Here is a 25023-nt window from a genome sequence, read left to right on the forward strand (position 1 = left end):
CATCAGTCAAGCAGTGGTGCACACAAAGCTGACATGGATGAGGATTTCGAAAGGAACAGTGCGTACAATTTTCCGGATGCTCCAGGACATTCTTCGGCTCAATCACTTCATGAACCAGAGTACTTGCTGCCTTCCACAACAGAGCCAAGATTCACCGTGAATGGCGACGGTTGGGGAATGAGTGACGTAGATCTTCCTCTTAAGCATGATCCCATGATCATAAGAACAGAAAAGGATGAAGAAGCTGATGTATCGATGAATTATGATCCTATATACCCTAAGGCGTTTGGATCATCTCGTATACATTTGATGGACGGAGACAATGATACGCTTGCTCGAGAAAGTCAACGAGGCAGATTCACATGGTCCAATCGCGACAAACTCAATCAAAGAGTGCATGATCGTGAGCATGGAGTGGGTCGTCAGGCTTATCCTTACCTTACATGGCTTATGTCCTTTGGTATAGTCGCCGTATTTGTGGCGGGAGCTCATCTTGTCGAAGGAACGCACAGGCGAAGCGATCCAGATTCACCCAAGTGTCCAGCCAATGCTTGGACCTCCAGCCGAGTTTCTCATTTCTTTTGGTGCGCGCTTTGTTCCTTGCATGCGCTCTGTTCCGGGTCTGCCGCCGACCAACATGATTCCTTGCTTGAAAGAATCGACGTCATCACAACAAAAGTTTATGAAGGACCAAATGTGTTCCCTTGCACATATTTGTGGGCTTGATGATCCGAAAAATCCTGATCAAGGTTATCGCTTTGTCTCGGCCATCTTTGTACACGCTGGTATCGTGCACATTCTTTTCAACCTTATAGTGCTCTTAACGCTATGCTGCCAGATTGAAAAGCTTATTGGGACTATTGCATATGCGATTGTGTTTATGGCCGGTGGTATTGGTGGAAATCTTTTGGGCGGCAACTTCGGCTTGATTGGGCAACCAGCGCTCGGTGCCTCTGGTGCAGTCTATACATGCATCAGTTTCGAGATGATCGATCTGATTTACAATTGGAAGTATGAGATAAAGCCCAAGACTCGACTAACAGTGTCAATCATTTTTGCGGTTCTTGGCCTGGCCCTAGGACTACTGCCAGGGCTCGACAACTTCTCCCACATCGGTGGATTCTGTGTGGGAATTCTTGGTGGCATGGTGTTCGCACCGTCAATCCACTCAACAAAAACACATATGTTTATCAACTGGCTATGCCGCTTGATCGGCATGGGTTTGTTAATTGCTTTCATTGTGGCGCTAGTGTTGAACTTTTACCGCAATGATGACCCGGCTACTGCATGCAAATGGTGTCGATATCTGTCATGCTTGCCGATGTTTGACGCCTGTCGTGGCTATGGTACGTATTATGAATTGGGGACGTACGCTTACTCACACCTCAGGTATATCAACTACGACTTCAGATGGCGATTCTACAACGAATTAGCCACGAAGAAACGCTTACCATCATCACACTACCTTTCTACATCTCCGTTTCTCTCTCCCTTGTTTTGTGACCTTCTGGGTATCTTGTCTGTATGAAAATTGCATATGTTTACTTTCGCCACCACCATAGAAACACAAAAATCCAAATGACCAGGATAATGAACAACATCATATTGCAGAACCATCCACGCTGCCGTCGCGCCATGACCATCATCTTGCTAAACGTCGTTCCCAATAGTGCGCCCGTATTAGAGAAGACGTCATTCTTTCATTCTTTAGTTTCAACTCGCCTCAAAAGTGCAACACATACTAGTGAGTTCATTTCCATAGTCGACTCTCGCACCTCGTTACCGATGCCGGTGGAGATCTATCGGATCGTTAGTCACGACTTGTTCCACTTGCGATACATACATCCTTTAAAAGCTTGATGCGCTCACTGAGGCCTGACAGGCGTGCGTCGTTCTGCTCTTCCAAATCGGCCGCGGAATTTTGTTGGCCAGCCGTACCGGAAAATAGGCTAACCAAGTTACTGCGTGTACTAGGTGGATGATCTTTTTTAGAAGCACCCTTTTCTCCGGAGAGAATCTCGCTTGAGCCATATGGATTCTCAAATGGCGAGTCAGAGCGCCAAGGCGTCTTCGTCGCTGCCACTTGTGGCATGGTATTTGTCGAAGTCGAAGTCGGGTACGCATATGCTTGTCCTGTTAGCAATGCGTGCCTATCAGGCACGGCTGCATGACGCCTATTCATAGTATCACCACCCTGTTGCTCGTCGAGTAATTCTTTCGCGTAATACGGTCGCGCAGTTCAGCGTCTCTTCACGCCGACCAGGGGGACGTGTCGTGTTGATGCTGTTACCGGCCCACTCCTACTAGGTAGACATGAGTTTGATGCACTTGGACCGCGCAGGTGTATGCGTTTGCGTGCACCCACGTGACTCTTATGAAGCCTGACATCTGTGCGTTCTCCCCAACACCTAATCTCAAACAGAAAACACTCTCCTCCCAAACTATTCTTTCTATTCCTCCACTAGTCGACGGGTGTGGACGCCCAGGTCTATAGACATTTTGACTCTAGGGAATTTGAGTTTTGCTAACCAGCAGCCCAACGTGCAACCGATTTCTCTTTTTTTTTGGCGCAGCAACTTTTGGTTCGTGTCTGGCCCCCAAAGTGCGTGGTGAGTGGAGTAGGTGTGAAATATACAGACCAAACCGGCCAGGTAGCTTGTGAACTTTGGTTCTCCTGTCGGTAGAAGTAACCGGTCAAGAAGTCTTGCCAGCAGCAAGTTATAAAGTGATACCCAGTATGATGTTGGGGTTGTCGCGCGAATCAATATCAAATGTGACTGGTACAGCCAGTCTGCTAGTTTGGATTTTCGCGCAATCACCGTGCGTATGACTTTATCTGACTGACATCTCTAGACAAATCTACAAGAACTTCCGCACGAAAAGTGTGGATGGTCTATCATTTGTTTTTCTGTTTCAGTGGACGATGGGAGATCTTACAAACTTAGTTGGAGCATTCCTTACTCGCCAACTTCCTATTCAAATTGTAATTGCCGCTTACATGCTCGTGATTGACGTGTCTCTATGTATTCAATATGGCTTATACTACCAGAGACCGGAGAAAATACAGCGCGTGTCAGGATTCTCTGCAGAACGCTCGCCATTGATCTCAGGACCCTCTCGACATGCTCGTGCAATGTCTAGAGTCCACTACAAATCACGCGGGCACTCCCTTGATCCCTGGCTCGTTTATCGAGTAAAGCCACACCGTACAGCGAAACGGTCTTATGGTTATGGATCTACTCATCTTCAACCAGAAAATTTGCCGATCGACACGAACTCTCGAAAAGCTGCCACATCGCTTGATCGCGGGCGCAACCGAGCCACACGACACATTCGCGGGTACATGTCTCGCTCCAACACGTTGCAGGCGCCTAGCAGGGTCGGTTTAGATGCTGGATCACTAGATATTTCAGGCAAAATGCGGCGAGAGCATGGGCGCTCCACTAATGGCTTGCGTCGTGGTTCTGTAATGGCTATGCTTAGTGTCGGCATGCTGGTATCCTTGGGACCCATCAACATGCACCTGCGTCAAAACGCTCCGCCTTTCGTCTCGTCAACGTCGCTGATGGCAGCGCCCACGGTCGTGGCTGCACAAAAAGGGATACCACCGCCTTGGGACTTGTTCTCGGGTGCTGTGAACATATCTTCGTCGCCTATATCAGCAGCTCCTACCACTGCTACGACTGCTGTACCATTGCCCGCACCTCGCTATCCAATTCTTCTGTACATGCCAGACATGATGCTATTTAGACGAAGACGCCGACAACCACATGAGCCACCTCTTCCGCTCAGCGTTGTGATAGGCCGCATTTCTGCATGGCTTTGCACCTTACTGTACATGACGTCACGTTTGCCTCAGATTTGGACAAATTTTCGACGCAAGTCTGTTCGTGGTTTGTCCATGCTCTTGTTTCTTCTCGCCTTTATCGCGAATCTGCTGTATTCCATTAGCATTGTTTCAAATCCAAAAGCTGTGGGACCGGGCAGCTACGACTACTTGTTGGAAAGCTTACCATTCCTGCTGGGCAGTAGCGGCACCCTGATATTCGATGTTGTCATCCTTGCACAGTATGCAATGTGGTACGAACGTCCTGTACCCAAGGCGCGTTCAACCATGCCGGCCTAGCAGAGTCAATGTATAAGTGTATTCATGTATGCAAATATGGGTTGAGTACTGCTTTTTTAGCGGCGTGTATCGCATTATCACATTAGATGGTCGCCGTGATGCAACTTCGTAATGCGTCGGGGGTCGGCCGTGCAGCTATAGCATGCGGTTCGAACCCGAGGTTCTGGCGCACCCATTGGGCCGTTGTTGCACCAATGCATGCCACTTTGGAGCCCGTTTCTCTCTCAAACGGCACAATCCACCGGCGCTGTGTCAACTCAGGCAGGGCATAGTTTCCACCACTCGGCGAAAAAAATACAATCCAATTTGGCTGTGCTGGCTGAGGTGGCTGGAATGACTCCATTGATTGAATGGGTGGCCGTAACCAAAGGTCTGTCTCTAGTTCATGTTCGGCTGCAACGGGCTCGTATCCAGTCATGACGAGTCCCTCACGACGGAGTTGCGATGAGAAACTCGAGGGACGGCTAGAAGATGCAGTTGACATGTGCTCTGGCAAGTCGCGTTCAAGGAGAGCGCAATTTGCTTCGAAGCGAGGATGTTTGCTTGTTTCATAAACGAGCAGCTCATGTAACGCGGCAGGAGCATGGTGGGCCCGTAGGGTGTCGAGCAAGCTGCTGGATCGCTTGTCACCGACTAGATACAAAAATTCACATGGCTTTCCAAGTGTATGAATGTCTTTAAGAATAACATCACGGGCAAGAGATTCGGCATTCCCTGCTTGTTCGCCGCGCACATGACTGGGCTTGAATGCAGCAGGCACGGCCATCTCACGCACATACTTGGCCGTCGCAGGTCCTACGACGTAGAATGGCATGCTGCTCCATGCACTAGAAGTATTGCTAAGATTATTATGATTTCCTTGAGATGCCATTTGTTGATACACACGTATACACGTGTCATGATAGGCCTGTGCGGCTCTTTGGCTCGGAAGAACGATGCCATCAAATGATGTGGAGCGCTCATGCACACGATGTATGATGCCTTCTAGTTCGTTGATATGCACGGTTTGATGTGTGAGGATCGGGAAGCTTGTAATACAAAATTCACGCTGGTTCGACTCTGTGCTGTACATGTGATGCGTCATAAGGTAGTCGTGTTTGCTTGTAGACTCGGGCCCTGTACGTGCAGAATTCAACTCTTCTTTGGCAGAATTATCAAGCCCCTTTTCATTACCACTGGCAGTGCGATAGCAAATGTCTCCCCAAGCAGATTGCTGTTGTGGTTCGGATCGCGGTGAACCTGGCGTCGAGCTGCGTGTGTCCAGGGCGGATAGTTCAAACGATGGTAGACAAAAAGGGCCAAACGTATCATGATAAGGATCTGTGCCCTGCAGGACGGACACTGGCTGTCTCAGGAGCAAAACGCTAACCGGCTTTGATCGATGTGGCATGTGAGCAACCGTCCGGACAATAGTGGGGAATATTGCCCTTAGGTGTGCTGGTGTTTGGCTGACCAAGCGAGCCGCCAAAGACGTCCGTGCATCTCACTACAAGTCCGTCAAATGAGTTCGATCACATATACCCACGTGGCATAGTTTTGGGCGCAAGCGAGGAACGGTCGAGAACGTGGGCGTGCAAGAGAAATGCCTTACGTCCTAGTCGGAGTGGAGGTGAATGTGGGCTCGGGGCGTGTGTTCGCTCGACTCCCACTGATTATCGCGCTCATGTGACCGAAGGTGTGAGAAGCTGCAGCGCGGCGCTGAGTGGCGGGGCTCATCGGCTATTTCGGCCGGCGGCATGCCCGAACCGCAGGCCGGTGATGCTGTGGTATAAAACGGACCGAGAGCGTTGCGCAGGTTAACATTTTTGTTTCCTTCATCCAAACGGGCGAGAGTCACTTAATCATATCTACCCGTTATGTTGACACTCACCATTCCTCGTGTTGCCCTTCGTTCGGCCACAGCCCCACGTCAGTTTGCTGCCGCAGCCGCTGCAGCTTCAACAGTTCGATTTGCGTCAACGAAGACGCTTACTGAGGCTGTGAGCGAGACAGTGCCGGCCAAGCGTGAGCAGCTCGCTAAGCTGAAGGCCGAACACGCGGAGACGAAGCTTGGTGATAGCACGGTGGGCCACCTGCTGGGTGGTATGCGTGGCCTTAAGTGCATGCTGTGGGAAGGCTCTGTGCTTGACGCCGAGAGCGGTATTACGTTCCACGGAAAGAGCATTCCCCAGTGCCAGAAGGAACTGCCAAGTGCGAAGGACATTGGCCGTCCTGGTAAGGAGATGTTGCCTGAGTCGATGCTTTGGCTCCTGCTGACAGGCAAGGTTCCGACGGTTGAAGAAGCGAAGGGTCTGTCGCAGGATCTTGTCTCGCGCGCTAAGTTGCCGAACTACATCGAGAAGCTGATTGACACGTTCCCCAAGTCCCTTCACCCTATGACCCAATTTTCGACTGCTGTCGCGGCGCTCAACCACGACAGCAAGTTCGCTGCCGCTTACAACGCCGGTGTGAAGAAGACGGAATTCTGGCAACCAACCCTCGAAGACTCGCTTGACCTTATTGCTCGTCTCCCAGCTGTTGCTGCCCGCATTTACTACAATGTGTTTGGCAAGGGTGACGGCAAGCAGAACGTGGACCCAAGCATGGATCTGGCGGAAAACTTCACTCACATGCTTGGCTATGGTGACAAGGAAGGTCTCGTAGACTACATGCGTCTGTACATCTCAGTGCATGGTGACCACGAAGGTGGCAATGTGTCGGCCCACACGGCTCACCTGGTTGGCAGTGCCTTGTCGGACCCATACCTTGCGTATTCTGCTGCGTTGAACGGTCTCGCCGGCCCTCTGCACGGTCTTGCTAACCAGGAAGTGCTGAACTGGATTCTCGAGCTCGAGAAGGAGGTTGGCTCTGACCCAAGCGACCAGCAGATCATTGACTCGCTCTGGTCGACGCTCAAGAGTGGCCGTGTCGTTCCTGGTTACGGCCACGCTGTCCTGCGTCAGCCAGACCCACGTTTCACGGCTTTGTCGGGCTACTGTGACACTCGACCTGAGCTTCAGAAGTCGCCAACTGTCAAGCTTGTTCAGCGCCTCTCGCACCTTGCTCCACCAGTGTTGACGGAACACGGCAAGACGAAGAACCCCTTCCCTAACGTGGACGCTGGCTCGGGTGCGCCTCTGTACACCTACGGTCTTGACGAGTTCAAGTTCTACACGGTGCTCTTCGGTGTGTCTCGTGCCTTTGGTGCATTGCCTCAGCTTGTCTACGACCGTATGCTTGGTCTCCCCATTGAGCGTCCCAAGTCGCTTTCGATGGATGCTCTCGAAGCTCTCTTGAAGAAGTAAGAGGTGCCCAGCATGTCAAATTGCGACGTATCATAGCGCCATATGGCGTTTCTATGATAGTGTGATAGTCCTTCATTGTTATTGCAGGCTCCACGGTTGCTTGTAATTTACTTGGACGTACTTAAAGTTGAGGTCTTTAATGGGCTCATGTCACTCACCACCTTGTATGTACATGTGAGCAAAAGCAGGTGGATCTTCAGGAGGTTTTATGCGAGACACCGTTCAGAGTTTGGACATTGTGCTTCGAGCGTCAATGAAAGATAGAACAGCGATGCTGAACCATTTTTGAGTTACCCAATGGATTTATATTATACATACTTGTATCTCTTTCCCTATGCATATAGTTCTTGTTTATTTTGCTTTACCCTTTCCTTCCTTCCCCTCTCATACGTCGTTGACATGTTAGTCAAAGACAATGACGGGATTAATATGATCCATCGGAAATAAGTAATTACCTGCAGCTGCTTCGCGCTCCAAAAACTCTGTCGGATGCTCAATGAGGGTACCACAACACATCGTCAGGCGATCAATCAATGCAGCTGCCTCTTCTGATGTAAGTCCCCCAGGTCCTGAACTTGTCACATGCTCATAATGTTGTATTGCTGTCTTGTAAGCAGCCCAAGTCTTGATCTCATCGTCAGGCACGCAATGAAACACATCGCGGAAAATGCTTGTATTATGAGCAGCAACCATTTTCCACACAGAGTCGTAGCAGGCGAGCGGATCCAGCAAGCTGTTTGGAAAGAAAGAAGGCTTCGTAGATCCATGCAGATCTGCTGTGCTTGGGTCGACCGTGGACATGATTCGGGTAGCCTTTGTCGCCGAAACAGTCGTTTCATCAACCATTTCTGAGCTGGTGGTGTGTTGCAACACAGGCGACGTAGCAGACAAGTGTTCAAGCACACCAACCTCAATCTGGTCGACATCAAGTCCCACATGTTCTCGCATCAGACGGACACGAAGTGTATGAGGAAAGCGACCGACCTTGTACGGTCGGCCAGCCATACTTGAAGGGATCATGTCTTCGTCACGTACAATGCAAGCAAGTTCGGAGTCACGGTCGCCCCGCTGACTGCGTTCATTGATATTGGCACTCCCAATAATGGCAAGTCGATCGTCCGCGATAAGTACTTTGTCATGCAAATATACTTGCTCGGTTGTGAGCTGGCCATGTCGCATGCGGCCCCAAGCACGCAAAGAAAAGAAGCCAATGTACGCATGGGGATCGATGCCAACTGACCGTAGGCGCGCGAAGATCGAATGGGGGCCACGTGCAATCGACAGGTACTGCAGCGATGAGATGAGCCGCACAGAGCCGCTTTCAGCATGATCGTACGCCATTGGGAAGCCGGGTGTGGCGGGTATCACGATAATCGCACGCCACGGTGTTTTATCGCGGTGTGCTCGAACAATTCTCTCAACGAGTGCAAGGCCAATGCTATTCTCGATTTCTGTGCTGTCCATGATCGTGGATGATACAAAGAATTGGTTCTCCACATAAACAAAGTGATCACTTTGCTCGATGGCCTTCAGGTAAGCGGTCTGGATCGAATGCTCAATCATCTTGGGCGTGCCAAGACTCCAAGGACCTGCAGAACGGCAGATTTGCACCTCACAGGTGCCCCGCAATCCGTAGTGATCAAGATCTTCTGGCTTCAGGTCAGACGGTGGAAGCAAAAAATCCATGCGGCGCGTGTGTTTTTTGGTGCGAAGTAGCATGTTCCACCGCTGGCAAAAGTGCCGACACAGATCTCGCGCGGGTTGACCCATGATCTGCACACCTGTGTCATGCCAAGGCATACGAGGCACCTTGTCGCGTGGAATCAAGTCCATTTCTGGCTTCGAAAGCGTCTGCCACTCTACAACACGCTCATTAGCATAATCCTGCCCAGGCCATATGTGTGCTTCGGCGCCGTTTCGCACAGGGCCGAGAAAGTTTGGATCTGCGCCTGAATGCCCTTCAATCTCGGCATCATCGACGAGCGCATGTGATGGTGTATCGTAGCGACCAAAGCACAAGTCAAAGCCGCCCATAAATGCGAGCATTTCGTCAATGACGCATAGCTTCTCATGGTGCGCCCAGTAAAACGTGCCAGTTTTTAAATGGCTCGGCGAGCGCTGCACGACAATGTTGGGATGCAGAGACATCAGGCGTGTTTTTGCATAGCCGGAATCCGTGGGCGTGAACTGATTTGACACCTCGTTGTACAAGATCACATAAATACGCACACCTTCTTGCGCCTTTTTCAAGAGCAAATTATCTAGACGCCATTCAGGTGTCCCGGGTCGCCGCAGGTACAGCTCAGGCGAGAGCCACCAATCGTGAATGTAGATTCGCTCATGTGCATGGAGGATTGCTTCGGACAGGTTCCAATAGTAGTCGCGCCCATCAACAAGCCACTGGGCGACGACATGCCTGCGGATAGGTGCGAAGCTGCCGAAGCGATTCCGCTTGCCGAAAGGATTGTAATGAGCCGCATACTTGAGGCTCAGCAAAAACTGCTCCATCTCCCGCTCCGAGCGAGCAACAAGTTTCAGCTTACGCTCGGCATTGGAAATATCGAAGCGGTGCCGCTTCACGTAGTCACTGACTGTGCCCGTAGAATGCTGCTCGTGCTCGCCGACGATCTGCTCGTCTTTCTCATCGGGAGCATGCTTAAGCGACGAGCTTCGAAGCGTATGTTTTCTCACCACTTCAAACTCCTGGTCCATCAAAAAAACATCGAGCACCCTCAGGCTTTGTATGTCGCTTACAATTACAATATAACTCTCACGCACAATGAACCACCTTGGGTGATGGCGGTGCGGAAGCTTCATGAAGGCTTGCGTATCGCGCCAAGAACTTTTGGATTTGATTTGCAGGTAGCCCTGCTTTCCTAGATGTCCACTCAGAGATGCGATCTGAAGACCCATGGCACTGAGCTCTAAGAACCGGCACAGCCGGTTCGCCTCCGGACGAAACATGACAAACTTGATCAACTTCGTCAAGTACTCCGTTAGTGCAGCTCTGTATGCGCGATCTTGTGTTTCCTGCCGTTCCTTGCTGTCGTGTTGCCACTGTCGAGTCAGCCGACTCGTGAAGCTGCCTTTCGGGAAACTAGGAACTACCCTGTCCGACTCGGAGTCAAGCGTGAGTCGCCTCGAAAGTGTTGCCGCAACATCTTGTGTACGATAGTATGCATGAAGAGAAAAAAAGTCGCGCATCTCACGATATATGACCCAGGCTAGCATGCCCGAGCCATACCTGAGCTCAATGCGGTACACGACATGGCCGGAACTCGGCATGTGCACCGAATCAGTGACTAGGACTTGCAAGTATTGTAAAAGCACAGGAATACGCGGAATATCTTGTTCATCGCGCTCAATTTTCATCTTGAGCAAGGCGGCCGAGAACAGTCCCAGTTGTAACTCTGCGACGATATTAGCTGGACGTTCTTCGTTTTCTGGCGGTGACACACGTGGGGATTCTTGTTTACCGCGCCATAGATGCGCAAGTTGCGAACGAATAGGGTGTGGTGATATTGGTGTGTTCGTGTCAGAGAACGATGAATCTTGCCTCTGGGGGCGGAACCAACGAGGATATTGTTGGTGGACGGTTGATGCTGATACTACTGAGCCAGGCGCTGTAGTCGCGGTTTCGTTAGGGACAGCAGACATCTTTACAGGCTGTTCCCTAGACTCTTCGGGGGGATGTAGACCTGGCGTAGCTAATGCGACCTCTGTATCATGACTCCTCCATCCAGACTCCGGCGGTCTTAAAGCATGCTGATTAGACATGCTTGCGTGATGAGTCGCACCAAGCATCAAGAGAGTCGAAATGCTTTCGTATTGAGTTGCTTCTCACTCACTCTCTTTAGCAGCAAGAAGTGTGTAAGAGAGAGGTGACCGACGTGACCCGATCGCACGCACGAAAGGGGGCGACGCCGTAGTAAAGCTGGAGTGGATCGCGTACACTTACACTCGGTAGTTTGCTTTGTCCTCCACTACATCACACCATTCACCATTCGCTCACCAAACCCACCCCACGCTTTCGTCAGCGGCCAACCCAGTGGTTGACGCCTGACTGTTGAACACCTCCACAACACTAATTCTCCCACTGAGGCCCACCGCTGGACAGGCTGGGGGCTACTTCGTTGTGAAAAACGATCTTTGATGTGCGTGTGGAAGTTCTGCCAAGATGGATGAGAAGAGGCCAAGAGCTAGAAGTGCTAACGATACAGGGCGCAAACTGACTTTCTAAACGTATGTGTACATGAATGATGCATGAGAAAATAGACTCACACGTTGGTGAAAGCGTGCGATTGATATCGTGCAGAGAGCCATTGACGAAGATGTGAAGCACAATTACCAAGAAGCATATGTCCAATATCAAAACAGTCTGGATTATTTCATGATGTCCATCAAATGTAAGTAAGACTAGCGCTGTGTCCCATTGGGCATGCCAACACCTGTGCCAGACGAAAAGAATGACAAGTTGAAGCAACTGATTCGTGCCAAGTTTGTCGAGTACTTGGATCGAGCGGAAAAGCTGAAAGAACATCTGGGGAAAGTTGCTCAAGTTGAGAATGCCGATGGTGGTGGCGGGTCGGGAAAGAGCACGATTGGTGCTTCCAGCAGCAAAGGCGACACTGATGACATGGATGCTGAGACACGCAAGTTGCGCTCCGGCCTGTCGAGTACGTACGATGCACACGCACAAATTCATGTGCTTATATGAACAGATGTGATTTTGACGGAGCGGCCGAATGTGAGCTGGGATGACGTCGCTGGTCTATCGAGTGCGAAAGATGCGCTGAAAGAAGCGGTGATTTTACCGATCAAGTTTCCTCAGCTCTTTACAGGCAAGCGGAAGCCATGGAGTGGCATTCTTCTGTACGGTCCACCAGGTACGGGAAAATCGTTTCTTGCAAAGGCCGTCGCGACACAGTCGAACAGCACGTTCTTTAGCGTGTCAAGCTCTGACCTTGTGTCGAAGTGGATGGGAGAGAGTGAGCGGCTGGTTAAGCAGCTGTTTGCTATGGCCCGTGAAGCACGACCATCGATTATCTTTATTGACGAGGTCGATTCGTTGTGCGGTACGCGCAACGAAGCTGAGAGCGAGGCAAGCCGGCGTATTAAGACCGAGTTTCTTGTTCAGATGAACGGCGTCAACAACGACGACCAAACGGATGTATTGGTTCTGGGCGCAACAAACATCCCATGGGCCCTTGACTCGGCGATCAAGCGACGCTTTGAAAAGCGTGTATACATACCGCTACCCGAGCTGGATGCGCGCCGCCGCATGTTCGAACTGAACATTGGTGCTACGCCATGCAATCTGACACATAAAGATCTTCGGACGCTGGCCGCCGAAACGGAAGGGTACTCAGGTGCTGACGTGGCTGTCGTCGTTCGTGAAGCTCTGATGCAGCCAGTGCGTCGTGTTATGAATGCTACTCACTTCAAGCTGGTGCTAGAGACTGCTGACGATGGCTCCATGCAGGAGAAATACACGCCCTGCTCACCGGGTGATCCAGACGCGCGTGAAATGACATGGATGGATATTGCTTCGAACGAGCTCAAAGAGCCTGTCCTTGTTATGAATGACTTTCTCAGGGCACTTCATGCTGTGCGACCATCTGTCTCGGCGGCCGATATCCAAAAGCATCTCAACTTCATGCAAGAATCTGGAGCAGAATAACGAGACTCAATCCATGGAACCCCAATGTCTATACTATGATCGTAGCGAGCGCAACAGTAAATCATGTACACCATTGACAGAGCTGAGTACGCGCGTGGCACTAGATTTGTAAGAGATGTACGTTTTTCGGCTGCGAGTCGTGCGCAACAGTACCAAGTCAGTGGCATCACGTAACTGTTGCTAGTAATAAGGGGAAGGAAGGGAGGGAGAGGGGGTTCGCTCGCCAAATAGTATGTTGCTTGGATGCGGCATGGACAGGCTGCGAAGTAAAGGCACTTCTCATGGTGCTTTGTCTAGTTGCGCTGCTGGTCAGTTGAAGAAAAAAAGAGAAAATAAAAAAAGGCGGAGGAAAGTGGGGTGCTTGGGTCACACCCAGGATGCATATAAGGTCTACGTACCTCTCTCGCGAGATTTGCGTGACGCTCCGTACAAACGCACTAGACTAGGCTTGATTGTCTCTTCAAGTGGCGCTGTGGTTTGCACATGCTCGATAAACTTGGTCCGATCCGCATCAGGAACCGCTTCCAAAGGAAGCATCTGTGCAGCTGAAATAGTCCAGGTTGTCAGCTCGTGAGGGTAGTCGAGTGCTAATGCACGCATAATGGCCACTACGACGGGCATGTTCTCCGGTGGGAAATGGGTGACCAGGCCAAGCAGGATCGTACGCACAGTGTCAGAGCCGCGCTCGCCAACGACCACGCGGATGGTCTGGACAAGTGTGTGGTCAGGAGCAGGAGCCTCGCGCGCATACTCAACAATGGCACGTACGACATCGGTAGCAATTCCAACGAGGCTTGGTGAAAGTGCACACAGTGCTTGGACAGCGATCGCATATGAATGAGAGAAAGATGCTGAGCCGAAGAGGAGTGCCGGAGCCGTCTGGATGGTCACGAGACACGAGTGCAGGTAGTCATCCAGGACGTCTGAGATTGCATCGGGCGCAGGCGCCGCAGCCAGAAGGCTCATGACTTTGTGTGTTGTACGATCCATCGCATGACCCAGCTGTGCACGAAGAATGTCATTCGCTTGTGCGCCATATTGATCCATGGACTTGCCAATGATCCATACATAGCCAGAGAAACCCGTGGCTTCCAGGCACGAAGCAAAGCGGTCAAGCAAGGCTGGCAGCGTCGGCTCGGCGCGATCGCCAAAGAAGATGAGCGCACGACGGATCAAAGCAGACGTACGCTCAGAGATGAAAAAGACGTCTCCATACCGCTCGAGCAGCCGGTCGAGGATCGCATACGCTTGCGAACACGTAGATGCACACGCTTCTGGCAGCGTACTTGCGAGCGAGACGCCCATGACCTGTAAGATCCGGGCAAGTTGCTCCATGCGATCAGCCGCGCGCATCAGGTCGGGTTTTGTCGCATTTGGCAGTGCACTTACGTCATGCACGCTCTGGAGAAGAGGCTCAGCCAGGCGGAGAAGCGCATCTGACGCAGCCGCAGCGGAAGACATCGCTGTGATGACGTGCGTGAGTGCTTCAGAAACGGCAAGTAGGTCGTCAACGGCGAGATGATCATACACTGTGCGGAAGAATTCCAGGAGCTGCGGATAGTATGGCACGAGATGTTCGCGACAGTCCTGGCACAGGAAGTTCATCGCCTGCGCGGCAGCAGCGGCAATGTCTTTGTCAGAGCCATCGAAGCCTGTCGTGATAAATGACAGCACTTCGTGAAGATGCTCGGGATGCTCTGCGACCCACTCAGTGAAGCGGGAAATTACCAGCAGGCCCGCGTACCGAAGCCGTGGGTGCGGGGGCAAGCGAGGCACAAGCGCAAATACACTCGGGACGACGTCGCTGGTCTGAATATCGATTTGGCCACCCATGGAGCGCATAGAAAACAGTGGCGCTTCCATATCCTGCCAATGCAGCTCTGGCGACGCTTGGGCCAACGCCGACTCAATGAGATGCAGCGAGCGTGCAATACATGCCTCTGCACCCAGGACATAGCAGCAGTCTTTGAGCGTGTCGCCCATGTAGTGGCGGAAGCTGCGGAAGTCATCGCGCTCCTGGCCGGTGAGTGTGTCTTCGTCATCATTAGGGAATCGAAGATGCCGTAGAATGACAGCAAACAGCTGCTCATACACACCACGGAACGGCAACGCAGACGACTCGCCCTGCTCCAGTGCCTTGTGCACGTCGGACGCCAGCAGGTACCAGAAGCGGAACGTGATCTGCACAATGTCCAGGTCGTGGTACGACGCACAGTCCAAGACCGTTTGGACAATCGGCAGGAGCGCGGCCGTGTGTTGTAAGATGAGCGCGTGATACGTCTCGCCGGCCTGGACAAAGATGCGGCAGAGGCCACGCACACGGTCCTCGTCATCACCAGCCGCCGCAAGTGCAGGACGCAGCTCCTCAAGACGCGGTAAAATCTGTTCAATGACAGACTGATTCTCGTGAATTTCCTGCGTCTCGTTGATCAGGTCACACACGACATCGACAGCGGTGTCGAAGAGCTCCTCGTTCTGGAGTGCATCAAATGCACACGCAAGCAGCGGCGTTTCTGCGAGCTGCAGCGCGGATACCTCACCTGCCTTGAGCCAGCTCCGAAGGCAAGCCAGAATCATCGCCTGAATCGGCGTCGTCACGCCATCTGCACGGATGTACATGTAAAGCACCTGGAGCACGGTCGGTGCATGCTGCGTAAGCAGCCGGGGAACACGCTCATGGTACGCGGCATTGTCGATAGGGATCCTGTGGTTCATCGACACTTCTTCAGGAAGCACCGTGAGAAACTCGAGAAGCACTCCCACAGTCGTGGGCGCGCTGCCAAAGCGTTCGATCATCTGTGGGATCACGGCGCCCCAGCGTGATTCAGGCATTTGCAGTGCAAGAGCCGCTAGCGCCAAACAAAGTTGTGTCTGGATTACACGTGGCCCAGAAGCATACATGTCCAATGCATGTAAGAGTGTATCGCGCAGCTGTTCCTGCGACGCTCCTTCCAGCTGCTCCAAGTCAAAGGTGACTTTGGAGCGGAAAGTCTGCGCAGAAAAAAGTCGCGACTCCAATGGCAGATCCTGCGACAGCAACAGAGTATTCGCCGTGTTCCATGCCTGCGGCGTTTTTTGGAACTGCAGCAAGGCAAGGTTCGCTTCCTGCTTAGCGCTAGAATTGGGATCATGATAAAGTGCCTGCAGCGCCGCAAGGACAGACGACACGTCTGGATGGGAAGCTGCGGTTGCTGCCACCGCCGCTGCTTCACTGCTACTCATGAACGACCACGATTGCAGACGCAATTAGGGAATCCGCCTGTCGCTAATCCACAAAAAAAGAAAGGTGAGAGTAAAGACTCGGTGTGGGTGCGTGCGTGTGTGTATCTGTAGATTGATGACGTCAGGCGCGTGCGTGTGGGTGAGTGTGTGTTTGTGTGCGTGTCTGCACATAAATCCACACACATTCTTGACCATCTGGTGTTGCACAAAAGAAGAATTACGTAAGTGCAAACGCCCAGCGCCTCCATTCGGTGTACACAAGGATGGCGTCAGGGGTGGGGCGGCGCGTGGAAAAAAAAATACGGGGCACAATCGATGGGAGAGACTAAGAAGAAAAAATACAAGTGACGCCTGTAGAACGATTCAGCAAGTCATTAGGCTGAGCATAATATCACACAATCTACCATCAGACCGAAGCAAGCATCAAGAGCGGGACGTGGGGAATCCATATGCCAGAAAAACAAAGCCGAGAAGCTATGAGTGAGAGGCGGGTGGTGGCTTCGACTGGCACAGAAGCTTGTAAAGGCCACTGTCTTCAAAGCACCAGTTAGGCGACGGCCACGCAAACACATGCTCAAGCAGACGCGCAGCTGTGGGCCGACGATCCGGGTCAATTTCAAAGCAATTTCGCAAGAAGTGGGCTGCAGGTTTCGAGAGCTTGACGTCGGGAGGCACAGGCGGAGCACGTCTTTGTGCACCAATTTTGAACATAGCCTGGATGGCTTCTTCGTCCGACCAAGGGCGTCGTCCAGCAAGCATTTCAAGAACGACACAGCCCAGACTCCAAATATCCACCTTCGCGCTGTAACCCTTGCGTGAGAGGCTCACGACCTCAGGCGCCATCCAGAAAATCGTACCCTGCAAGGACATGTTCTCGACATTCGCATAAATGTCCTCACTTCGACGCACTGTGCCGAAATCAGAAATCTTGCATGTACCTTGATAATCGACAAGCAGATTGTCTGCCTTCAAATCACGATGCAAAATACCTTGCTTGTGCAAGTAGGCAAGACCCTGGAGCGTCTGGTTCAGAAACGAGCTCGTCATGTCCTCTTCAAACTTTCCATAACGGCGCAGGCAACTGCCGATCGAGCCACCTGGTACATACTCAAGAAAGATACTTAGTGTGTCGAGCGTCTCTTCGAAGCCGAGGCACGTGACCACATTTGGATGATCCAAGTCCTTCAGTGTCTCGATCTCGGACTTGAGGGCTGACACTATGCTCCGCTGCCGCGACGAGTCACGGTCGGCCGCTGTGCGCGGGAGCTCAACCTGCTTGACAGCAATCATCTCGCCAGTTGTTGCATTCAGTGCGAGATACACGCGACCGTACGTGCCCTTGCCGATAAGTTCACCCTTTACCCATTTGAATACAGGCCGGTTCTCCGGATCCGACTCAGTCAGGCCATTCGGCACAATGCCCACAGAATTGGCACCATTCGTCCGCATCTCAACCATGCGCCCACCCCACAGTTTCGTGCTGCGCCGTCTATTCAGGAGCTCATCGTTCCTGTGCATTTGTCGTCGTTCCTCTTGCTTTGTCTTTTCCAGCAGCTGTCGTCGGTTTTGTGCAATGACACGGATCGAGTGATGTTGATGTCGCGAGAGCCCACGCGGGGCACGACGTGTCTTGGGCGCTGATCCAGACGACGTAGTGCCACCTGTGTTCAGATTCGCTCCGCCGCCGTTTACCACTCCACTCCCGTTAGCTGCTCCTGACTCGCCGCCCACAAGAGCAGTGCCGGCAGCACCTCGCTCGTCCTTATGCGCAGACGGAGGCGTTTCACTTTTGGGCTGCGGTGAAAGACCCATATCATTTAGTGGCTTGTCCAGGTCATGTCGCGGAAACAGGTTATCAAGTTGTTCGTACAGTTCCTCCGCAGGTGGACGCAGCGCCCAGCTTGTGCCGCTCTTCTCCCGTGCATGCATCGTCGCTTGAGGGGGAGCTACTTGAGCTGACGATTCCACTCGCTCAGGCGGTGGCGAAATCGACAGCGACAGCACAGGGCGCGATCCATCACGTGGCGTTGTTGCCTGTGGCGACGCATGGACAATATCTGACTCGAGTGGGTGAGATGTAAGCGTGGCCGCATCCAGCGGTTGCGCAAACGTGCCACCCAGCGTGTCGTCGGCAAACGAGTCAAACTCGCATGCAGCGCTCTTTCGATCTTGCGACACTCGAAGATGTGCAAGCAAGCGTTGCATTGAGCCGTCCGTACTGTCATGGTCTGAAAGCGGCGTCGATACGGCTGATGGCGTGTCACGCGCAGAATGGTCGTTGGAGTCAACATGCTCCTCAGAGCGCCACGGCGAAATTTGCGAGGACATAGGCGAAGAGCTGTTGGGGGATGGCAATGGCAGCGGACGAGCAGCAGAACTGTATTCCGAGCCTCGATAGGAAGTTGGGTATATGTGGTCGTCAAGAAGTGGCCGAGCATCGCTCGAGTTGGACGTGGTTCGAGCTTTCGGCCGCTCTCGTGCGAAGCCGGGAATCATCGATGGAGGGAGCGCCGGCGTAGGTGCCGGCGCAGACGAGGAGGCAGAACCAGATAAAGAAGTGGGAGAGGACGCTGGGGCTGAGGAAGGATTTGTCATGGTAATTGATGCGGGAATTGAACCATGCTCTTGACCAAGAGCATGCCCAGGGACAAGACTAAGGCTTGGAACATGAGGCGCACGACGCGCCCCGCCCACGGCTGCAGGCGGTTCATCCATGCAAGGGGAAGAACTCAGGTTTGGCGTTTCGTACGCAGATGACGCAGGACGGCCATTAGGCGAGGGATGCACAGCAGGCACAGGCATCGACGAGGATGGGTGCCATGCTGGTGGGTACATGGGAGGGACAAGATGCGGTGATGTAGACAAACGAAGGTCTTCGGTTTTCTTCGACATTGGTATAACCATGCCGGGCTGCAAAGACGGGAAACTTGACGAGATAGGCATTATGGCGGCGTTCGGTGACATGTGTCGGTTCGTGTAGGGTGTCAAGAAAGCATCATTTAGAGGAATCGTGGAAGGACCAGGAATGATCGATGAATTGGGCATCGACCAAGACGGTGGTCGGCGCTTCACGCCTGGTACGTGTCGCACACCTGTACCCGTCGGTGCATCGAGTGGCGACATATTCAACGCGAACGGGGCAGACAATGGTGGCGCGTGTTTCGATGACGGTATGTGAGGTCTCTGTGACTGTGAGGGCTGTAGCGGGGGTACTGGCAATGTCTGGGGTGGAAGTGAAGGAGGCCGCACTTGAGCAAAAGTCCTGTCAGGAGACGACCACGCATAAGGAACTTTGGATGGGCTAGCATACACAGGTGGTTGATTTACACGGTCTCGTACATCGTCAGTAGATGGAAGCATACTCAAAACACGAAATTTGATCGTGCCCTTGTCATCGCCGAGCTGTAGGCACAAAGCAAGGAGGGTATCGTCGTCAATGAGTGGCGAGTGAGTCAGATCGGATTCGCCAATTTCTGTGCGGAACAGACCCCATTGGTGCAAATCAGTCCATGGAAGCTTGAGTTTGCGCAAGATCATCTCGCGGATTGTGGGCGCGGAGTCAAGGCCCGTGACGTTAACAACGGAAAAATGCTCATTGTCGAGGGTGGCCTGGATGATGACTCGATCTGCCGACTCACTCGAAGGCGTCGTAGAGCCGCGGCTCTGCATGTTGGATGACGGGTACGCCCGATTCGCATACGAAACTGCCATCTGGGCCTGTTGTCGATGTGGTGAACTAATCCAAGCGTCTTCACTGCCGTTATATGAGTGGCGAATGGGCCGGTGGCTTAGTCGACCCGTGTGTTCGTCTCTACCAGACGGGCCAGCGCGTGGCGGCATTTGCATGGTGTTTGCATGCGGTGGATGCACCACTGCACGCTCACTCCATGGATGCATGCCGTACGGCTGCATGAGCCCGCGACGTTAGGTGATGGGAAGGCGGCGTCTGGCAGTTAACTAGGCCGATGTTACAGAGAAGGGATACGAAAATATTATCTGTTTTCCCGCTCTCTTGAGGAGTTGAATTTGCGGCGACAACAATCTCCCTTATCAAATTTGAAAAATAAGTAGGGTTTCGCCATGTGGAAACAACCCACGCTGTTTTCTGCCTTTAAGGTGTCAAATCACTAATGGAGGTGGGTTTTAGACACAGCAAACCCCACGAATGAAGCCTGTCTGCGTACGCGTTCGCAACTAGCAAGACCTACCGTGGGATTTCACCATCGTAAAGCTTCGCACAATACTCTTGGCTCCCTGCATCCCCCACCGCAGCATTAATTTCGAACACTCAGCAAATATACTTTTGTAGAGGAATGAATCGAGATGATACAGGAGGAAGCGGTTCTGCTGCTACCGGGTCCATGCGCCGCCTAGCGCATGAGCGCAAGGCAGCTGAGCAGCTCGATGATGAGCACGTGCTAGATCTTCGACCCATAAATGACGATGACTTGCGGTCTTGGCGCGCTATATTGCATGCACCGGTTGATGGCATGTACAAAGGCGGATACTTTGAAGTGCATATCCAAGTGCCGGAGACTTATCCAATGAAGCCTCCGACAATGCACTTTCGCACACGGATTTTTCATCCCAATGTACACTGGAAGACAGGGGAAATCTGTCTGGACGTGCTCAAGACGCAGTGGTCTCCTGCATGGTCACTTCATAGCGCATGCACGGCCGTTGTAGCGCTGCTGGACAGCCCTGAGGCCGACAGCCCGCTAAACGTCGATGCTGCGAACCTATTGCGCACAGGCGACCATATCGCGTATCGCTCAATGTGTGCGATGTACACTCGGTTGTATGCGGGAACCACAGGTCCATAGTTAGGCTACGCGCTCCGAGCCTTATTGCGGCGTTAGGCATATCTCGCGCTTCCCGAGCGTATATCCAACTATATGTATCTACTCATGCATACAACGTTAACAGCAGCCACCTTTCTTGGTCTGGCCGCCATCATCAGTCGATGGCTGCACAGAAATGGTCTCACCGCCACTGGGTTTGATGACATCGTCCGAAGACTGAAGTGCCTTGTTCGACACAATATGGTAAATTTCCGTCAGAATGTTTTGGAACGCCTGCTCGACATTAGATGCATCCAAAGCGGACGTCTCGATAAACGACAAGTTGTTTTCTGCAGCGAACGCCTTGGCCTCTTCGGTTGGTACTGCACGCAGGTGCCTCAGATCACTTTTGTTGCCAACAAGCATGACAACAATGTTGCTGTCAGCATGATCGCGCAGTTCTTTGAGCCAACGCGACACATTCACGTAGGTTGAGTGCTTTGCAATATCATATACGAGAAGCGCACCTACTGCACCACGGTAGTATGCAGACGTAATAGCACGATAGCGCTCCTGACCTGCTGTATCCCAAATCTGCGCCTTGATTGTCTTGCCGTCGACGTTGATGCTTCGAGTCGCGAATTCCACACCAATCGTGCTGCGACTGTCCAGACTAAACTCGTTTCGCGTGAATCGTGACAGCAGGTTCGATTTACCTGTGCCCGAGTCACCAATCAGCACGACTTTGAATAAATAGTCATAGTTCGACTCCGCCGCCATTCTCGTCTGATGGATGCTCGTCGTTCTAGGCGCAAACGTTCACGGTCATGTCACGCGGGCCCTGAGCGGCTTTCGACACACACTCCTCGGCCGAACGTGATACACCTGCACTCAGCCCCTCGCGCATTTGACACCTCTGCTCGCTCTATGCGTGCGCGTTGGCACGCGCTGCGCGCGCGGCATTTTGGCTTGCACCGCGCGACACATGCAGCGAGCAGCGCCAGGCGCGTCATGGACCAGTTGATTTGTATGGGAATTATGTACCCGTCGCCCTTAATGCAATCTTCCGCATAGCGATGTAAGTTGGGATTACGACGCGTAATGACTATCAAATCTTGTACACAATATCTGGGATTCGTCAGCAACGTCCTGCACATGAACACGCACCTTCTGCAAGCATTACTTGGTTCTCTTCACTCATCGCCTCAAGAGCTACACGTGCATCTTCCTCACTGATGGGCGGGCCAGCCGCATTCACAGCATGCAATAATGTAGCCAAGTCCACAAACTCATCTTCAGCAAACGTGCTTGACAACGCGTTAGCTGCTCGCGCACGGAAAGACTTCCACGCAGCTTCGTTTCGACTCGGTTTTGGCACGGCACGCGACCTAAGCTGTTCTGAAGATGTCGGTGGTTGCGGTGTTCGTGATGCCGGTGACGACGCGGACACAGTTGAGGTGGCAGCAGATGTCTCTGTTGTTACGGCTGCCGCCGCTGCACGAGTGGATGCTCGGGTCCCATACACGTTCTGACCAGAAAAACTCTGCGTCTGCATCGCGGATTTTCCGCCCAGCTGTCGATCGGTCTCATCTTGGTCCATGTCATCTGAATCAAACGCAGCATTCTCATCATCATCGTCCTCGTCGTCGCCCGCACTTTGATCGCGTTTTGTTTTGCGCCGCTTGCTTGTTGTGCGCGAATGCATCACCTCTTTGAACAGCGCATACCGCAAAATAGCCTCTGCTGCCTCGGCATCCTGCTCCTCGATCGACTGGCTTAGACGTGCCTTGGCATACGCGGTTGCCAGACGAATCAATGTCTCGAGTGTCCGCGCCGTGAGAGGCGCAGTTCGACGCACATTGCCACTTTGTTCATCATTTCGAAGATTCGCATACACATTCGAGATCCAGGCAGCGGCACTGGGCGTCAGTACAGGAGCAATCCGTGACTTGGCATACTGCAGATATTTCTTGACAAATGCGATCGAAAGCACCTGCTGACGGCGATCCCCTTGAAGGCCCATGTGAAGGAGCGGGTTATACTTTTCGAACGGTAGTTCGTCATCCGGTTCACGCTGGTGCCGTTCATCGTCGTTCCCGCTGTCGCCGACTTCTAACACCTGGTCGAGATTGTCTTTCGCTGGTACACCAGCAGGCTGCCCAGGCTGGACATACCTGTGCATTCGAAGAACGTGCTCAGAAATCAAGCGATCCCGTTTCTCGTCAATGTCGTCTGTGATTACAAAGAGCAAGTCAAATCGCGATAGCAACGAATCTGGAAGCGCAATGTTGCGTCCAGGCTCCTTGTGAACATCGTACTGGCCATAGATCGGATTAGCGGCGGCAATAACTGAACAACGAGCATTCAGTGTGGTGTGGATCCCCGCCTTGGCAATGGTCACGGTTTGCTGTTCCATGACTTCGTGGATTGCAACGCGGTCGACGTCTGACATCTTGTCAAACTCGTCAATACATACGACACCACGATCAGCAAGAACCATGGCGCCAGCCTCGAGACGCCGTTCGCCAGTCTCGCGGTCTGTTGTGACGGCCGCTGTCAAACCAACGCCACTACTGCCACGACCAGTCGTCGCAATAGCCAAAGGCGCCGTGTTCAGAACAAACCGCAGCATTTGGCTTTTTGCCGTCGATGGATCACCAACCATGAGAATATTGATATCACCACGAATATGTGTGCCATTAGCCAGGTTCTTTTCTTGGCCGCCTAAGAGCATAAGCAGCACGGCTTTTTTGAGGTACTCGTGCCCGAAAATCGAAGGAGCAAGAGACTGTGCGAGCAAATCAAACACTTCATCACGTCGTGCAATCTTATTGATGTGCCGGATATCCAGATCGGTGAGTGGCAGTTGGGAGATGCCACCACCAGCCTTATTTGATAGCACATACACGTAGTTGCCGATCATGAGTGTACGAAACGTGGATGTGTTGCTTTGGCCCACACGATTACCCAGTGACTTGTACATGCCAACCAACTGGATGCGATCACCAGGTTTCACTTGGTCCACGAGATCGTCGTCCATCACAACGTCGACACTACGAGGCAATTGGCCTGGCGGCGCTCGCTCGGGCATTTCCTGGATACTAATCATCTGATGATCACGGTAAGTACTAAGGCCAAACTCGGTCGTGAGCCGATTCCCACTTTCATCCGTTGTGGGGTACGTGCTAGTGGTGGGCGGTCCTGAACCATACATGGTAGCATCGCGGTATTCGCGCATATGAAAGCGCGACGTTGCATCACAATAATGCACAGACTTGACGATTTTGGGTCGCACCAAAGAACATCGAGTCACGATGCCCTCCAAGCTCATCATCTTGCCAAGATGCACACTCCGGAGCATGCGGGTGCTAATATGGTTATCACCAAAGCTCCCCCGCAACCCAATGTGATACAACTTGCCCTGTATATCATCCTTAAGCGGATCATGAAGCTGTTCTACAAGCACTTGCAAAGCATGCTCGAATGGCGGTAAATAACCATTGGGCTCATCCAGCAGTCCATGCGAGTATGCACGGTTGTATGTGCGCAGGTCATCAATATTCACAATCAATCGGCGCTCATCAGCCGCAAGCATGCGCCTGATAGCACTGCGGTAGTCTGTGACACCGCTCTGGTCGTCGAGAAACTCGACAAAAGTTCGTGCGCGATCCTTGAACAAGTCATCATCCAGGATGGGAATATCAATATCAATACCATCGCTCATGGCTTGCAGATCATAGGCGATGCTTGTTTAGTAGATGCAAGTATTTTCTTCGTGTTTTAAGAAATGAACAAGAAATGGCGTTGGCGAGCACCGCTTGACGACGGCAGTGACAATGACTGAGAGTGGGGTTGACGAGGAGCAATGTCAATGCCAGCGACAAGTATGATGATAGTCGTCACCACCCTTGCTGCGCACGTGGTATCCAC

At 52.4% G+C, this 25023-nt stretch overlaps 11 protein-coding genes across 11 annotated transcripts; 5 read left to right on the top strand and 6 right to left on the bottom strand.

Annotated features, from left to right (window-relative positions):
• Window positions 1–547: 547 nt before the first annotated feature.
• Window positions 548–1528, top strand: MGL_0317 (uncharacterized protein; the record flags this gene model as incomplete). The annotated part of the gene is made up of 1 exon (XM_001732490.1): window positions 548–1528. One exon carries the CDS (start codon window positions 548–550, stop codon window positions 1526–1528), a length of 981 nt encoding a protein of 326 aa, XP_001732542.1.
• A 1212-nt stretch (window positions 1529–2740) lies between these two features.
• Window positions 2741–4126, top strand: MGL_0318 (uncharacterized protein; the record flags this gene model as incomplete). Its single annotated transcript, XM_001732491.1, has 2 exons — window positions 2741–2820; window positions 2854–4126. 2 exons carry the CDS (start codon window positions 2741–2743, stop codon window positions 4124–4126), a joined length of 1353 nt encoding a protein of 450 aa, XP_001732543.1.
• Window positions 4127–4208: 82 nt separating this feature from the next.
• MGL_0319 (uncharacterized protein) lies at window positions 4209–5516 on the bottom strand (the record flags this gene model as incomplete). The annotated part of the gene is made up of 1 exon (XM_001732492.1): window positions 4209–5516. The coding sequence occupies one exon, from the start codon at window positions 5514–5516 to the stop codon at window positions 4209–4211; it is 1308 nt and encodes a 435-aa protein (XP_001732544.1).
• A 466-nt stretch (window positions 5517–5982) lies between these two features.
• MGL_0320 (uncharacterized protein) lies at window positions 5983–7410 on the top strand (the record flags this gene model as incomplete). The annotated part of the gene is made up of 1 exon (XM_001732493.1): window positions 5983–7410. One exon carries the CDS (start codon window positions 5983–5985, stop codon window positions 7408–7410), a length of 1428 nt encoding a protein of 475 aa, XP_001732545.1.
• A 402-nt stretch (window positions 7411–7812) lies between these two features.
• MGL_0321 (uncharacterized protein) lies at window positions 7813–11187 on the bottom strand (the record flags this gene model as incomplete). Its single annotated transcript, XM_001732494.1, has 1 exon — window positions 7813–11187. The coding sequence occupies one exon, from the start codon at window positions 11185–11187 to the stop codon at window positions 7813–7815; it is 3375 nt and encodes a 1124-aa protein (XP_001732546.1).
• A 616-nt stretch (window positions 11188–11803) lies between these two features.
• MGL_0322 (uncharacterized protein) lies at window positions 11804–13090 on the top strand (the record flags this gene model as incomplete). Its single annotated transcript, XM_001732495.1, has 3 exons — window positions 11804–11816; window positions 11868–12086; window positions 12132–13090. The coding sequence occupies 3 exons, from the start codon at window positions 11804–11806 to the stop codon at window positions 13088–13090; spliced, it is 1191 nt and encodes a 396-aa protein (XP_001732547.1).
• A 390-nt stretch (window positions 13091–13480) lies between these two features.
• On the bottom strand, window positions 13481–16312 carry MGL_0323 (uncharacterized protein; the record flags this gene model as incomplete). Its single annotated transcript, XM_001732496.1, has 1 exon — window positions 13481–16312. The coding sequence occupies one exon, from the start codon at window positions 16310–16312 to the stop codon at window positions 13481–13483; it is 2832 nt and encodes a 943-aa protein (XP_001732548.1).
• A 474-nt stretch (window positions 16313–16786) lies between these two features.
• MGL_0324 (uncharacterized protein) lies at window positions 16787–20209 on the bottom strand (the record flags this gene model as incomplete). The annotated part of the gene is made up of 1 exon (XM_001732497.1): window positions 16787–20209. The coding sequence occupies one exon, from the start codon at window positions 20207–20209 to the stop codon at window positions 16787–16789; it is 3423 nt and encodes a 1140-aa protein (XP_001732549.1).
• Window positions 20210–20625: 416 nt separating this feature from the next.
• MGL_0325 (uncharacterized protein) lies at window positions 20626–21135 on the top strand (the record flags this gene model as incomplete). The annotated part of the gene is made up of 1 exon (XM_001732498.1): window positions 20626–21135. The coding sequence occupies one exon, from the start codon at window positions 20626–20628 to the stop codon at window positions 21133–21135; it is 510 nt and encodes a 169-aa protein (XP_001732550.1).
• A 96-nt stretch (window positions 21136–21231) lies between these two features.
• MGL_0326 (uncharacterized protein) lies at window positions 21232–21873 on the bottom strand (the record flags this gene model as incomplete). The annotated part of the gene is made up of 1 exon (XM_001732499.1): window positions 21232–21873. The coding sequence occupies one exon, from the start codon at window positions 21871–21873 to the stop codon at window positions 21232–21234; it is 642 nt and encodes a 213-aa protein (XP_001732551.1).
• A 358-nt stretch (window positions 21874–22231) lies between these two features.
• MGL_0327 (uncharacterized protein) lies at window positions 22232–24817 on the bottom strand (the record flags this gene model as incomplete). The annotated part of the gene is made up of 1 exon (XM_001732500.1): window positions 22232–24817. One exon carries the CDS (start codon window positions 24815–24817, stop codon window positions 22232–22234), a length of 2586 nt encoding a protein of 861 aa, XP_001732552.1.
• Between the last annotated feature and the right edge of the window lie 206 nt (window positions 24818–25023).

Source organism: Malassezia globosa, assembly GCF_000181695.2.
Source record: "Malassezia globosa CBS 7966 chromosome Unknown mgl_sf_1.1, whole genome shotgun sequence".
NCBI classification, from domain to species: Eukaryota; Fungi; Basidiomycota; class Malasseziomycetes; order Malasseziales; family Malasseziaceae; genus Malassezia; species Malassezia globosa.